Source organism: Podarcis erhardii (assembly GCF_964252035.2).
Source record: "Podarcis erhardii genome assembly, chromosome: 4".
In the NCBI taxonomy this organism is placed as follows: Eukaryota; Metazoa; Chordata; class Lepidosauria; order Squamata; family Lacertidae; genus Podarcis; species Podarcis erhardii.
Genome location: NC_138508.1, coordinates 61,063,769 through 61,078,340, shown reverse-complemented (window position 1 = coordinate 61,078,340; position 14,572 = coordinate 61,063,769). Strand labels below are relative to the sequence as shown.

Here is a 14,572-nt window from a genome sequence, read left to right as displayed (position 1 = left end):
TTTGACTTCCAAGCTGCTGGGAGTTCTGTAAAATTCACAAATTAAATGCTATGCCCTTTGGACCAGTGCCAAGATGACAGGATGTATTGTATCCATTTACTGTTGTACAGGGCTAATAACAATGATCGTAAGCATGTTGATTTGGAAGACGGTTCTGTTGCAGTAAGACATACCTCCTCCCCCCCCCCCAATGTATAAGATGATATTTTTTCATAGGCAGAAATTGTGGGTCATCTTATACATGGATAACAGAGGGGCGTTAGGTGATTGGTGGCAGTAGTCAGTAGGAGAATGGCAGCAGCGATTGGGAGTGTGATTGCAGCGGCAAGGCCTGCTGACGATTGACTGCTGCTGTGGCAATTAGGCGTTTGATTTACGCCAGCGGCTGGCTGCGTTGAGTGGTCAGGTGGGCTTTTGGCGGCGAGCATGCTGACGATTGGTGGCCGCAGCAATGCATGAGATTTGCATTGGCAGGTAGGCTGTAGCGCGATTGGTGGTAGTGCCCCCCAAAAGCTCACTAACTCTGGGCAATCCCCTGAAAAAAACTTCACAACTTTGGGCAATCCCCCCCAAAAAAAGTTTTTTGTAGTTCCCCCAAAATAAGGGTTGTCTTTTACATGGGGGCATCCTATACATCTTATATATGGTACTTCCTTGTAAGTGTGCACAGGATTGCATTATAGAAGCATCGGAAAGTTGTTTCTTTGGTAATCAAAGCCTGAACTAGCATTTCATCATAAACAGCGAGGAACCGCATCTGTTGTAGTCACATAGTGCAACATTCCCAAATGAGCAAGACCTTGTGAATGAGCATGTGACACATCAACAGGCAGGATCATACCCTGTTTTTTACTGGAATCTAAACCAAGCCTTATGAGGAACAGTGGAGGGAGCTGGGTATGCTTAGGCTGGGAAACGGCTGTCGCATGGAACAAGCTTGTTTTCTGTTGTTTTGAAGGTTAGGACCCAAACCAATCAATTCCAATTAAAAGAAAGGAAATTCTGCCTAAACATTAGGAAGACCTTTCAGACGGTAAAGGCAGTTCAACAGTGGAACAGACTACTTTGGAAGGTGGTGGACTCTCCTTCATTGGAGATGTTGATACAGAGGTTGGATGGACATCTGCCAGGGATTCTTTAGTTGCTATTTCTGCATTACAGGGGGTTGATAACCCTTTGGGGCCCTTCCAATTCTATGATCCTATGAAACCACAGAGAAAGGCAAGGAAAATGGAGGCAAAGATCAATGTAGGGGAGGACATACACCATTATTTCTGTGGATTCAGGGCAGTCCAACAAAGCACTCCTTCACACAGAGCATAATTAGTTGATGGAATTCAGGATCCAAGTATTGATGGTGGCAAACAGCTTGGATGTTGTGGTTGCTGGTCTGCTGGAGCAAATAAGCCTGTACGCTGCTTTCAACCAGCCCCTCAACCTTGCTGTGTGACTTCTTACTTGCAGTCAGTCTTATGAAAACTGTTGGGACTGGATGTAGATCCTTCTAATTACTGATCTATTTCTTTTTTCTGCTTGCAGAAATTAGCACTGAAACAAAAAGGGTGATGAAAGGTTGCCCGTTGTGTAATAATTTCCAAATGGCAAGCTGTCATTACATAAAATAACCACTTCCCCCAAGAAACAGCAGATGTTTCCTTGCTTTGTTGCATAGTCTCCATACCCTCTTGTTCATTTTACTTATTGTTACATACTTTTCTTTCATTGAAATATTTTTTCGCTCTGAGTCTTGGAGCATGGGGGAGGTCGGTGGAATGAGATGAAGCATTCTGACTCCAATGGCCCCTGAAAATCTCCAGTGCAACTTCTTGGGCTGGAAAAACTTCAGCCAGTCCACATTGTTAAAAGCTGTTGGGAAAGGGCTGGGGAGACCAGAGTTCAAGTCCCTAGTCAACCATGAAGCTCCCTTAGACTAGTCACTCTCAGTGCAACCCTTGCAGGTTGCCTACGGAGATAATGTAGCAGAGAAATAGCTTGGAGAAAGAGGGGAAATATAGTGTTGGCATCCGTCTGGTTCAATAGACAAGTGTTGTTGTTGTTTAGTCGTTCAGTCGTGTCCGACTCTTCGTGACCCCATGGACCAGAGCACGCCAGGCACTTCTGTCTTCCACTGCTTCCCGCAGTTTGGTCAGACTCATGTTTGTAGCTTCGAAGACACTATCCAACCATCTTGTCCTAGACAAGTGAGTTCACCACTAAGGGTGAAGTCGAACTGTGGCGTTAGTAGCACTGAAGTGACCTCCCTGGAGCACAAGTCTGGGCAGTGTGTGTGGAGGTCCTGGGCTGCCCAGGGAAATATATATGTAATTAATAAAGTAAAGCTAAAGGGACTCCTGACCATTAGGTCCAGTCGTGACCGACTCTGGGGTTGCGGTGCTCATCTCACTTTATTGGCCGAGGGAGCCGGCGTACAGCTTCCGGGTCATGTGGCCAGCATGACTAAGCCGCTTCTGGTGAACCAGAGCAGTGTACGGAAACGCCGTTTACCTTCCCGCTGGAGCGGTACCTATTTATCTACTTGCACTTTGACGTGTTTTCGAACTGCTAGGTTGGCAGGAGCAGGGACTGTGCAATGGGAGCTCACCCCATCACGGGGATTCGAACCGCCAACCTTCTGATCGGCAGGCCCTAGGCTCTGTGGTTTAACCCACAGCACCACCCGCGTCCCTATGTAATTAATAAAGAGTAAGAAATTATGAAACAGGATGCAACCAACCAACCATATCATTTAGGTTTCTAAAATGCTTCAAAGTTACATACACACACCCTTTGTAAATCACAATCCACTTTCCTCCTTGGTTCACATACCTTCCCCCAGCCTTTCTTTGTTAACAGCATCCTTGTGTCATATATGCTAAAACTTGCAAGTGTCCCTGCTGTACCACTACGAGGGGTAGCGAGCCAATATTTATTCTAGCGCTGTTTTGATGGAACAGAAGGAAAATATGCACCAAGTATGGTAGTGACACCAGTTTCAGAAAAGTAGTCAGAGCTCTTTTTCACCACGAAGCACGAAAGGATCTCTAAATTAACATTTGAAACCAATGCTAAATACATAGGGTGAAATCCCTAAGATCAGGCCAAAGGCCATGTGGTCCTGCATTCTATTTTCACAGTGGCCAACCTTATGCTTATGCGAAGCCCAGAGACAGGACCCGAGTGCAACAGCACTCTCCCTGCTTGAGAATCCCTGCTACTGGCTTTCAGAGCATTCTGCCCCCCAACAATAAAGAACGTACCTATCAGTTAGTGGACACTGATAGCCTTGTCCTCCATAAATTTGTCTAATCCCCTTTTAAAGTCACCCCTAAGCAATTGCTATTTCTTGAAAAAGAAAATTCAAGAGTTTACGTGTTGTGTGAAGAAGTACTTTCTCTCTCCTGAATCTGCCAACATTCAGCTTCACTGAATGTCTCCTGAGATATTATATTGTGCAAGGCTGAATGAAATGAATGGGAGCTGTTCAGAAGCACACTGTGATCTCACATGGCTAGCACACACTTCAGTGGGGCCTGTGGAGGAGAATTTTATTGGGAATTGTGCCTAAAAAGCATTAGGTACAGTAGCCTGAGGGGTTGTTTTAACACAATAGAATATGACAAAGAAAGCTTGATCTCAACACATCAAGAAAAGACTAGAAGATAATTTTAGAACAGAAAATGCCCTATTAAATGCTCTAGCAATCATTTGCTTAATTCATCCGAAAGACACAGAGTATAGATAAGGCAGGCACCTTTTATTTTTATTTTGTTAGTTAAAACAAACTGTACCTATTTTAAAACCAATACCAGCATTATTTCTAGTGCAATCTTGACATAAGATATATTGATGAGCGTTCGTTTTCTCAGCACAACTTAGATTCAACTGCATTTTTTAAAACCCAGAAATACAATTGCAAATAAAACCATCTAGTCTCAGTAACAGCATCAGAAGTTTATTATAAAAAAGAGTAAATGGTAGATTGTACCTTTGTCTTTATTTTCTGGCCAAACCCCTTACTAGTAGTTGTTTCAGAAAACTGCATTCATCTGTATTCTATAGTGTTTCCGCCATCTGTAAAATGTTCTCTCTTCATTATTATCTTTTACTGCTTCAGGAAAAAGATGAAAATAGCTTGCACCCAGAAAAAGAGCAAATTTTGAATCCAGAGCTGTGAGAGAACTTCGCATAGTATTTTAGTTCTGTTGCTGTAGATATGTACATTCATTTAAAGAGTACAGAGATATCTTTGTTCGCGCTATATCAATATGGAATATAAACATGGTATTTGCTTAAATATGCAACTTTATTAACGAAAAACAGCTAGACCTTTGGTGCTTTACATATTATAATGTTAAAGTAATTCAAAGCAAAACCATTGCAATGATAAAAAAATTCTAAACATAAACTGCAACTGAAACCAGCTTGTTGCAGTGCTGACAAAAGGCAAAAATGCTTAATGCAACAGTATAGCTTCAAGTTCTACTAGGTATATAAATAACTGCAAAACAATGTAACTTTTTATGAAAAAATAGAATCCTATATACTAAACATATTTGCAAAGGTACTTAATATTTGATTGAGTGGTTCTTCAAGTTATTAGGATTACCCACTTGAAGTGGAGAATTTTCTAATTTAGGTAGATCTGGGAAGCAAGAAGCATACTGTTGATTCCCTGCCTGTTTATTCAGAAGTAAGTTCCACTCTCTTCAATGCAATTTTTTCTCAAGTAAGCACAGGATTGCAGAATTATTTTAACTAATAACATAAATAGCAAGGCTTTATGGTCTAACTCTATGAACACTACTAGGAAGTAAGGACCGTAGCCAGTCAATTATTCTGTAAGTAACATACCTACAGCCTAAGTAAGTGCACCTTAAGACACAGACAAGTCCCCACTTCAAATTATTCTATTTCCAAGTGCTACATATGAAACATTACTTTTATATAGTTTGAAATGAGCAAGTACAACTCTCTTCAAGAATCTGAAGAGCCAAAGGCTGGTCCTGCCTGGGAGATATGCAATAAAATGGTATCATGAGAGCATTGCTAAACTTTTAATGTCCTAATCTAAAGTATTTGCACATGTATTATCTGCACATTATTTTAATGCTTTTGGTTTGTGAGTTTGTGCTGATGCACCAAATATTAGTTAATGCACCAATAACTGATCCAAATGTTGCAGAATGTTTTAATACAATTTCCCCACTTTGACGAATGTGCCTTAAGAATTGTGCCACAGTGTAAGCACAGCCTTGCAACATGAAAAATACATTCTTTTGCTGAACATTCATACCCTGTTTGAGAAAAGTAGGTACTTTGGCTTTATAAATTTTGTGCCTAAATCATGAAAATATTCTTTTACAACTTGTTGGGTTTTTCTGCTTCCTCCCCCCTCGCTGCTTAATTTACTATGCATTATAAATCACAAACACCAATAGTCTAAGCAGCAGTGGATTTCAAACTTACAGCTTTCAGGGAACTTTTTTCACCTGCTGTGGGACCTATTCATGCTGGAATTATGTTCTGGGTTGTGCGCATGAGACTAGGTGGTAGCTGTTGCACTGCATCAAATGAGTGTGTGCATTACAGCAAACAACACACTCTCACAACTCTAGTTTTCAGGAGGCAGAGATCAGCCATTATACTGAAGCAGCACAGATGGGAGTGCAAGGATTCCTTGGAACACAGGTTTAAAACCACTATTCTAAGGCATCAACTTCCATAACTCAGAACCAATTGTGTGTGTGTGTGTGTGTGTGTGTGTTACAAATAATATTCTCTTCCCCCTTACTAATTACATTTATATTAAGCTGCTGTGTATGAAGTGCCAGTGGTAATGTGGGGGCAAACATGCATTTTCTTATTTTTACGTAACTTTTCCATCACTTCTTGCAGGTTGCAGGGTGGGGAGCAGAGAGAACCACAGTCCTAGAATGCTCAAAACATTGTCCTTTTTCTTTTACAGCTGGTCTCTAGCAAGCTGCCAGCTGGCTAAGCCAAACGATTACACTATATACTATATATACTATAATATACTATACTATAATATAATATATATTGTGCAGAGACTTTTTTTAAAAGCACATTTCCTGCTCTCTCTTTAGTGCATAAATATAGTTTTATTTAATAATTCTTACAATGTACTATAAGTAATTTGATAGTTTTGTTCTTAAAGGCTTTGGCATAACTTAGTGCAATTTGTCCAGTTTGCTACAGAATAATGGCTACAGCAAAGACATTGACGATGCAGTTCATAGTCCGGTTTTCCCATCGGACTGTGCAGGTACCTATAGTGGATTTAAGAAGAGAAAGCGGTCAAGTTCGATATTCATTCTTAAGAGGACAACCGAGTAACCCGAACTCATTTACAAAAGATAATCCCTAGAGGCTGTCAAACATTGCTTTTGGTGACAGATCTGGGCCACAACCCTAAACATGCTTACAAAGAAGTAGATCTCTGTGAACTCTACAGAACATACTTCTGGCTAATCATTTTCATGCTCTTGGTCCCAACGCTTGCACAATAATGCATCTTAGGAGTCAGAAACTCAGAAAAATCCTTCATAGATGGTCACCGGGGTTAAATAGTATTAAAGCACACTACAGCATGGATTCAGTTTGTCAACAGGACTTTGATGGTGGGCATGTGATCTAGTCCAAGTTACCATTCCTGTAGTTGACTAAGAACCTACAGCACTTTGAAAATCAAACCTTTTGCCAATGATAAAGAACAGGGCTGCTCTTATGAGGCCACAGGCAGCCCCCTGATTCTCTCCAGCTACTTCTTCTGCAAAAAAAAAAAGCCCTTGGGTGATCAACTCAGGCACCATGATGTGTTTTTCCTTTGTGCTGGTGGCTACTGCTACCCCAGGCATAAAGCTATGGCCAGCTCAGTGCAATAAAACCGTATGCTTTGTTGCTAGGGTTCTTTTTACATTTTGTTGCATTTTTTGCTAAGCTGCCTTGAATGTGATTTTTCTTAGAAAGTAAGGACACCACCAGCACTGGCGCACAGTTCAGTGTTTTCCTGCCGGTACTCAGCATAGCAGAAAACGAATACAAGTCTCATAGTGTAATATATTTAATCATGTAACTTACTGAGCACAAAACACGAAGAATATAAAGTTACAACAATATGAACATTCTTTCTTCGTTACAGTTTCGAGTCATAACGGTCACTGAAGTACTGGCATATATGATTACTTGGTGATTTGTTTTTTTTAACCTTGTTAAGTTTAGTTCTTCTCTTTCAATTCTATAACTATGAATTTGGAATAGTCATGCTGAGGAGTGAAGTCTGCCAGAGCTGTTCAGCGCTTTGAACGATGTCTGCCCTCATGAACTAGAACCACGTATCCAGGAGAATAGTCTCTTATCTTTCATGATGCCTTGCAGTAAGACGGATTTGATCCAGAGAGTGAATAAAGTTCAAATACTACTCAAACTTAGGCATCAAGAACGATTCCATGTCAGATTTAAACTCATCTAAAGAAACAGTCCTTGGCCTTCAGCCAAAGCATTTTTTCCATGCAACCAAAAGCGATTGGTCAGCCCTTTTCATTTTGGCCTGGCCTTATCAGCAGGTTTATATCTCTTTCTCATTTGGGGACCTGGGTAAAGAAAGTGGGTAACATATAGTTTGGGTGAAATGATCCTAATTTCAGGCAGTACCTATTATATACCTATTATATCCTGGGGGCTATATGTGAGCTGACACTTCAAACCGCCTTTCAACTGCAGCATAATGTTTCACAACAATAAGTGAAAAGTCATTTTTTTTCCATAAAGTAGTTTGCTTCAATTCTGCAGGCAGGCACTTACCATCAGTTGTGGTATCCCAAAAACATGAGCTTGCTGTATGCAGACCAGCTCCACACTTCTGCATCACTGCACAGGTCACTGAAGACAGAACAAAATCCCATGTTTATCAATAAAGTAGGTTAATCAATCAGACTTCACTATTCCTTTATACAACTGAAAGGACTAAGTGGCGGTTAAAGTATGAATTAAAATCCCCTGCCTTTTCCCAAAAACAAATTCTATTGAATTATAATATTTAAGTTGCCACAAAAGCGTGATCCTTTTTCTTTAAATTTCTTTTATTTAAGAAAGCAGTGAGACATATTCCTCCTCAAAATGGTGGGCTGCTTCCTGAACAGCCCTGATATTCTAGGCTTATGAAGTCTGTTGAAAATGCCTGGCTAATTTTCTGATGCAGATAATCAACAGCAGATGACCAATAAATGCCACGGGAATCTGAAAATAGAGCCCTCGCCAACCCGCCGCATTCCATATTATTATAGTAAAATGCATAATAAATTGGAGCAAAACTGCCTTCAATGCTCTCACGAAGGTGGGTGGGGTGCAGCACATAGAACCTTATATGCCTCATTCTACTAACAAAGTATATAGGAACGCGGGTGGCACTGTGGTCTAAACCACTGAGCCTAGGGCTTGCCGATCAGAATGTCGGCGGTTTGAATCCCCATGACGGGGTGAGCTCCCGTTGCTTGGCCCCAGCTCCTGCCAACCTAGCAGTTTGAAAGCACGTCAAAGTGCAAGTAAATAAACAGGTACCGCTCTGGTGGGAAGGTAAACAGCATTTCTGTGCGCTGCTCTGGTTTCACCAGAAGCAGCTTAGTCATGCTGGCCACATGACCCGGAATAACTGTCTGCGGACAAACGTCGGCTCCCTCAGCCAGTAAAGCAAGATGAGCACCACAACCCCAGAGTTGTCTGTGACTGGAATTAACTGTCAGGGGTCCTTTACTTTACCTTTACTAACAAAAGTAGGCCTGAAATCATTTTCTCCCCATTAATTGTAAAATTAATATTAACTGCATATATGCACAGAATCTTACCAATGTACTTATACGTCTTCCCCAGTTTTACCAGTTGTGTTAAAGATTGTTCTACTATAGCTGCAGTCCACTGATTGACATTGTCGTGATTGTAATCTGCCTTGCCCAGAACACCTTCTATGCACTAAAAAGGAATAAAAATCTGATTAAATACAAGTATTAAAAATAGATAGTAGTATAAACATATATACTTTTAAGCTAGCCCCACTTTGTTATGTAAAGGAACTCAAATGTCAGAAAGAGATTCTCATTTGCCTCTTTTCCTAGGCTAGAGCTCCTAAATGGAGGCACATAAATCAGTAAGTGAACTGTTTATACCATTCCCATCTCAGTGGTAAGAGTCATGTAACAAACATGCAGAATCCAGAAGAGCATTTTAATAATCTGAATTTCTTTCCCAACAGGACTAAAATATCCTGCTGAGCTGGATATATTTTTTTAAATGGTACAGTTCTGAGTTGCTGCAGCATTGAAATTCAGACAGGGTGGTCCTATCGCCTCAGTATACTGAGCAGCTTCTCTGCCGGGGCTAACCGTGGGCCACAATCAAATAACAGTCAACATAACAACAGCTACAGAAATAAATCCAGTTGACTTCAAGGACAGTTAAACAGTTCACCTGCACAGGACTGCCATCTCAGTCACCATTGTATTTTCATGAATCAAAAGGGTTTCTTCCATTCATGGAATGATTCCATTACAACAGAGGCTTCCCTCTAGCACAAGTAGGGGAAGTGATTTCCCCCTTATACCCCTTGCAGGCCCTACTGCCACCTCCCAGTGTTCCACAATGTCCACACTCCCTGGAACAGATTGTCAGAGGACTGCGGGGGGCGGGGGTGTGAATTAGCAAAAATCACCTTCCTCTTCTGTTAGCAAGAGAGTATGATAAAAGCCATTGGTCTTGCTATTAGAATGTACAAAATTTTAAACATCCAATATTGAAAATGTAGTATAAAGAGTTTGGATCTTGATAGTGCAATCCTATCCATGTATATTCAGAAAAATGCCCCATTGAATTCAATTAGCTATATTCCCAATAGACGTCCATATGACTGCAGCTCAAGGGTGCAACACAGCAAGGGAGCATGCCCCACTAAATTTAGTGGGACTTAGTTTTGAACAGGCAATACAGGTTGTCTGGTGCAAGTCTTTCAGGGATACCCATTATTCCTGGAAACAGAAAACTGCAAAAATTCATTTTGTCACCAAAACACATAAATACTGTACTGTATACTAAAATGTGCAACTTACATCTTTAATAATACTGTGCGCTTCTTCACCATTGAAGGTCATCTGTAATAATATAAGAGATTTATTTAATTAAATTATTATTTTTATTACCCTTCATAAAATTTAATTCTAGAGCTGCTTACGCATTTTAGAATACAAAATATAAAATAAAATTGCAGCTGCCACACAGGTTTTGGAAGAAATAATGAACCAAGACAGAATTTATTTATTCAAAAAGTCCACAAAACTCTCCAAAACAAGGTCCATATATTCATAATCTTCATTTATTCTGGCGATATCACCAGCTCATGAATTTGATGCACACGGCAGCTGCATAAATGCCAAATTCTTATATCTTACTGAAAACTACGTGTGTTATTAAAAAATCACAATCACCAGTGTCCCAAATGGATTTTACAATCACACAATTTCTGGCTGTGTCCTGAAATTCATGCATCAGCATCTAAGGTCTATGTCAAAGCTAATGTATCACATTATCCTAGTGAACAGTATCCTCTATTACACAAGACTGACACAGGATAAAACAAAACTACATCCTAAATTAGGGGTTAGCAACCTTTTTCAGCCATGGGCCGGTCCACCGTCCCTCAGACCATGTGGTGGGCCGGACTATTTTTTTTGGGGGGGGGGGGGAAATGAACAATTTTTTTGAATTATGGTGCTGGAGGAGACTCTTGAGAGTCCCATGGACTGCAAGAAGATCAAACCTCTCCATTCTGAAGGAAATCAGCCCTGAGTGCTCACTGGAAGGACAGATCCTGAAGCTGAGGCTCCAGTACTTTGGCCACCTCATGAGAAGAGAAGACTCCCTGGAGAAAACCCTGATGTTGGGAAAGATGGAGGGCACAAGGAGAAGGGGACGACAGAGGACGAGATGGTTGGATAGTGTTTTCGAGGTTACCAGCATGAGTCTGACCAAACTGCGGGAGGCAGTGGAGGACAGGAGTGCCTGGCGTTCTCTGGTCCATGGGGTCACGAAGAGTAGGACAAGACTAAACAACTAAACAACAACAATGAACAAATTCCTATGCCCCACAAATAACCCAGAGATGCATTTTAAATAAAAGCACACATTCTACTCATGTAAAAACACGTTGATTCCTGGACCGTCCGTGGGCCAGATTGAGAATGCAATCTGGCGGACTTCCGGGTTGACGCGATCGGATTAATGGCGGATTCCCTCCGAGCTCCGGGGGGAATCGGCTCCGCTGAGAACGGGTCTTGCCGCGCCGGCGACGCGGGGACCCTTAGAAACCACAGATGCGGATACCTGTGGACCTGGTGACTCGGTGGGCACCTTAAGCGCCCTCCTCGACAGTCAAAGAGCCTTTTTAAAGGCTGCGGAGAAGGTACGAGGAGTGGCGTGGTGCTGAGAGTAGACCGCTACCTCAGTGGAGTGAAGCCGCAAGCCATTGCCGGAGAGCGTCAACTTTCTTCCCGAAATTTGGACCGAAAGTAAACACCCCATGAGTAAAGGAAATTCGATCTTTAAAAGAAATTTTATCCCTAATCTGGCGACCGGGGGGGACGTGCTAAAGGGAAGTCCGCACCCCCCCTCATACAGACAATATAAAGCAAGGAGCGAAAGCCTAAGATCAGAGAGGAATAATCTCGTGTCTTTCGGAGATTGACAGAGACTTTATCAATTTACGTGAACAAGTCGTTTTTTTTTTCTAAGCTGTGCTGGAGGAAAGAGGAGAGTTTCAGAAAATTTCTGTGTACCCCCCCCCCGAACCCGGGAGTACCCTGTAACAGCCTAGCGCGAAAGAACAGAGTTTTGACAGCTGTCAAACGGCAGGACTAAGAGAATTGTATTACTTTATATCTTTTGGATTTACAAAGTGTTATATTCAACTAGAAGTGGTTGGAAACAAAGTAAATAACGAGCTAAAAAGACTGTTGGTACAGAACTTTAACAATGGCAATCCCTCTAGAGGGGACTGGAGACATTACAATGGCTGCAGAAGGAAAACTACTAGCAGAAATAGAAAGAGCCTTCTTTCTCGTGGGAACTTTACAAGAGCAAACTATGATTATGGATAAACAGTTGATGACCTTGATCTCTAAGACAAGTAATCCTGCTGATGGAAGGAAGGAATTGACTCTGGAAGATTCTGCAGCTGAACCAGAAAAGATATCTTTGGAGTTGGAGGAAAAACAGGTCGAAGGGGAGAAAGTACAGTTGTTAAACTTCTTACAGGACTCTTTGCAGCCAAGGAACAGAGAAGCCCTTTGGACTACAAGTCATGGAGAGAGAGAAGCAAGGGAGGAAGCCGCTGGACACAATAAAAGATGGGAAATTAAAAAAATAAAGAAATACAACTGGGGCTTCCTCCTCTTTTCTGGAATTGATGACTTGGGACTTTGGGGACCTTTGGCAGAACCTTGGCACCAAGTCCTTCTAATTAGGATTGATCTGAGAAAGGATGAAGAGACCTCCCGAGACCTGAAGACCAATAAAATGGATTACCAACAGAATAGGCAGGGAGAGACTGAAATAGACTTAAAGGCCTCTGACGTGAGAAATCCGGGCTAGGGATTTTAGAAGAGGACAGTTATTTTGGAAGGGACAGATACCTGGGCAGGGAGGGAAGGGGAAAAAGTAGAATTTAAAATTTTAGGATTTTTGGGTCTTTTTTTTATAATGTTGATTCATATTTTAATAAAAAAAGGGTAATTTTTGGTATAAGAATTTTGATTGATCTTAGAATAAGGATCTAATGTATATAAGTAAAAGATTATTGAATTGGGTCTAACAAAAAGAATCAAATTTAAACATAATAAGAATAGGATTGGGGAAGGAAATAAGAACTTGCTGAATTTAATATGGAAATTGGGATGTATGGGGGGGCGGGGGGAAGTCAGGGAAAGAGGGTTATGAAAGCAAAGATATGAAACCATTTATATGTTTGTGTGTGTGTTGTCATAAAATGTGAAAATCCAATAATTTTTTTTTTTTTTTTAAAGAGAATGCAATCTGGCCGGATCCGGTCCCCGGGCCTTAGGTTGCCTACCCCTGTCCTAAATGCTTTGACATGACAGTCAGACCCTCCAAAGGTTGTAGTCAGCATAGTTCTACTTAGGGTAGACCCACTGAAATTAAATAAGCTTAAACACGGGTCTGTTCTGATTATGATTGGCAATGGATACAACCCCAACTTTAAAAAAAAAAAAAAAATACCAGGCTAAGCATGTCACAGAATCAAGGGATGACAGCAAAGGGAAGGGTCTGCAGGAAAAGGGAAGTGGGAAAAGAGCAGAGGGATTGCGTGTCTGAATGCTACCACATTAAAAAGATTCCCTGGATGCACACATAAAAACCCATCAGGGAGAGCGCTACCCTTTCTCTTTTACACTATCCTTCTCTACCTGAATGAGGTTTTGTCTTCTCCTTTTTCAATTGTGTGCAGAGGGCGGCAGGCATTCAAACACGGGATTCTTGTCTGACGTGCTCCTCTTCCCACCCCCTCCTCCATCCTCCCTTGGCCTTAACCTTGGAATCCACTACACTTCCAAATTGGGCTTCAAAGCAATGGCAGGCTCTTTTCACTACCCTATTTTGTTACCATCATCACCACCACCGCCTGCCATTATTCTGCAGTGGCCTCAATTGGCAGCGGGGGCGCGCGCGCGCGCGCGCGCGCAACCCTCCCCGTCCACGTGAGGACCGGCGTCGCAATGACAGCATTCTTGGGCGGACCAAGCCTCCCCCGCCTACGATCCCACAAGCGGCGCTTGCGATTGGCTGGGTGGAGACGTACACAAAATAAATAAATATATTAAGGGGGGGGGGAAACCCTTGAGCCAGGTGACATTTTTATGCAGACCAGGCCCACCCACGTCGGAGCGAGACTGAAAAGCGCAAGCCGGCCTCTTACGAAGTCATGGTTGTTATTGTTTTTTGCGCCCCTCTCCTCCTCCGCCCCCCCTCCAGGCACACGCTTTAAAGCGGGTGGCAGGAACGGAGGGCGCCTCCGCCCCCGCGTGTCTGGAGTGGGGGGTCCCTAACTAACCTAATTATTCCTCCTCCGCCCAAGTAGAGGCGCAAGCCACGGCCAAGCGCGAGATCCTTTCCTGCGCTGCGACGAGGAAAAACCAGGTCACTGCAGCCCGCCGGGGCGACAGGGAGCTTGGGCTGGGGCGAGGAGGGCGCCCCGCTCCCGCTGACCGGGGAACGAGGGGGAAGTCCGTACTACCTCGTCGTTATGGGGGTGAAACTCTTCCATGGCCCCAGGAGCTGCCGCGGCGCGTCCCTATTCCCGGCAGTGACGGAGGCGGCCCTGGTCCTCGCCCTGAGCCGCAGCTCCACCTTCCCTAAGCTGGAGGTGCGCAAAGAATGGCGCCACCCCCTCCTCCTCCGCCAGCTCCCTCTGCCGTCTGAAGGGAGCACTGGAGGCTTGTCGCTGGAGCGGAGCTTTTTTTCGCAGCGTCCGCACGACGTCGTCCGCATCGAAGCA

The 14,572-nt window shown here is 42.8% G+C and overlaps 1 protein-coding gene across 2 annotated transcripts; it reads right to left on the bottom strand.

Moving 5' to 3' along the window:
* Nucleotides 1–3,733: 3,733 nt before the first annotated feature.
* Nucleotides 3,734–14,476, bottom strand: DYNLT3 (dynein light chain Tctex-type 3). 2 transcript variants are annotated; one of them, XM_081858923.1, is made up of 5 exons: nt 14,312–14,476; nt 10,116–10,157; nt 8,862–8,985; nt 7,822–7,899; nt 3,734–6,287 (listed from the first exon to the last, which is right to left on the bottom strand). In XM_081858923.1, exons 1-5 carry the CDS (start codon nt 14,339–14,341, stop codon nt 6,211–6,213), a joined length of 351 nt encoding a protein of 116 aa, XP_081715049.1. In that variant the 5' UTR covers nt 14,342–14,476; the 3' UTR covers nt 3,734–6,210. The 2 variants fall into 2 exon arrangements, with proteins under 2 accessions (XP_081715049.1, XP_081715050.1); XM_081858924.1 differs by lacking the exon at nt 14,312–14,476 and adding an exon at nt 13,485–13,649.
* Between the last annotated feature and the right edge of the window lie 96 nt (nt 14,477–14,572).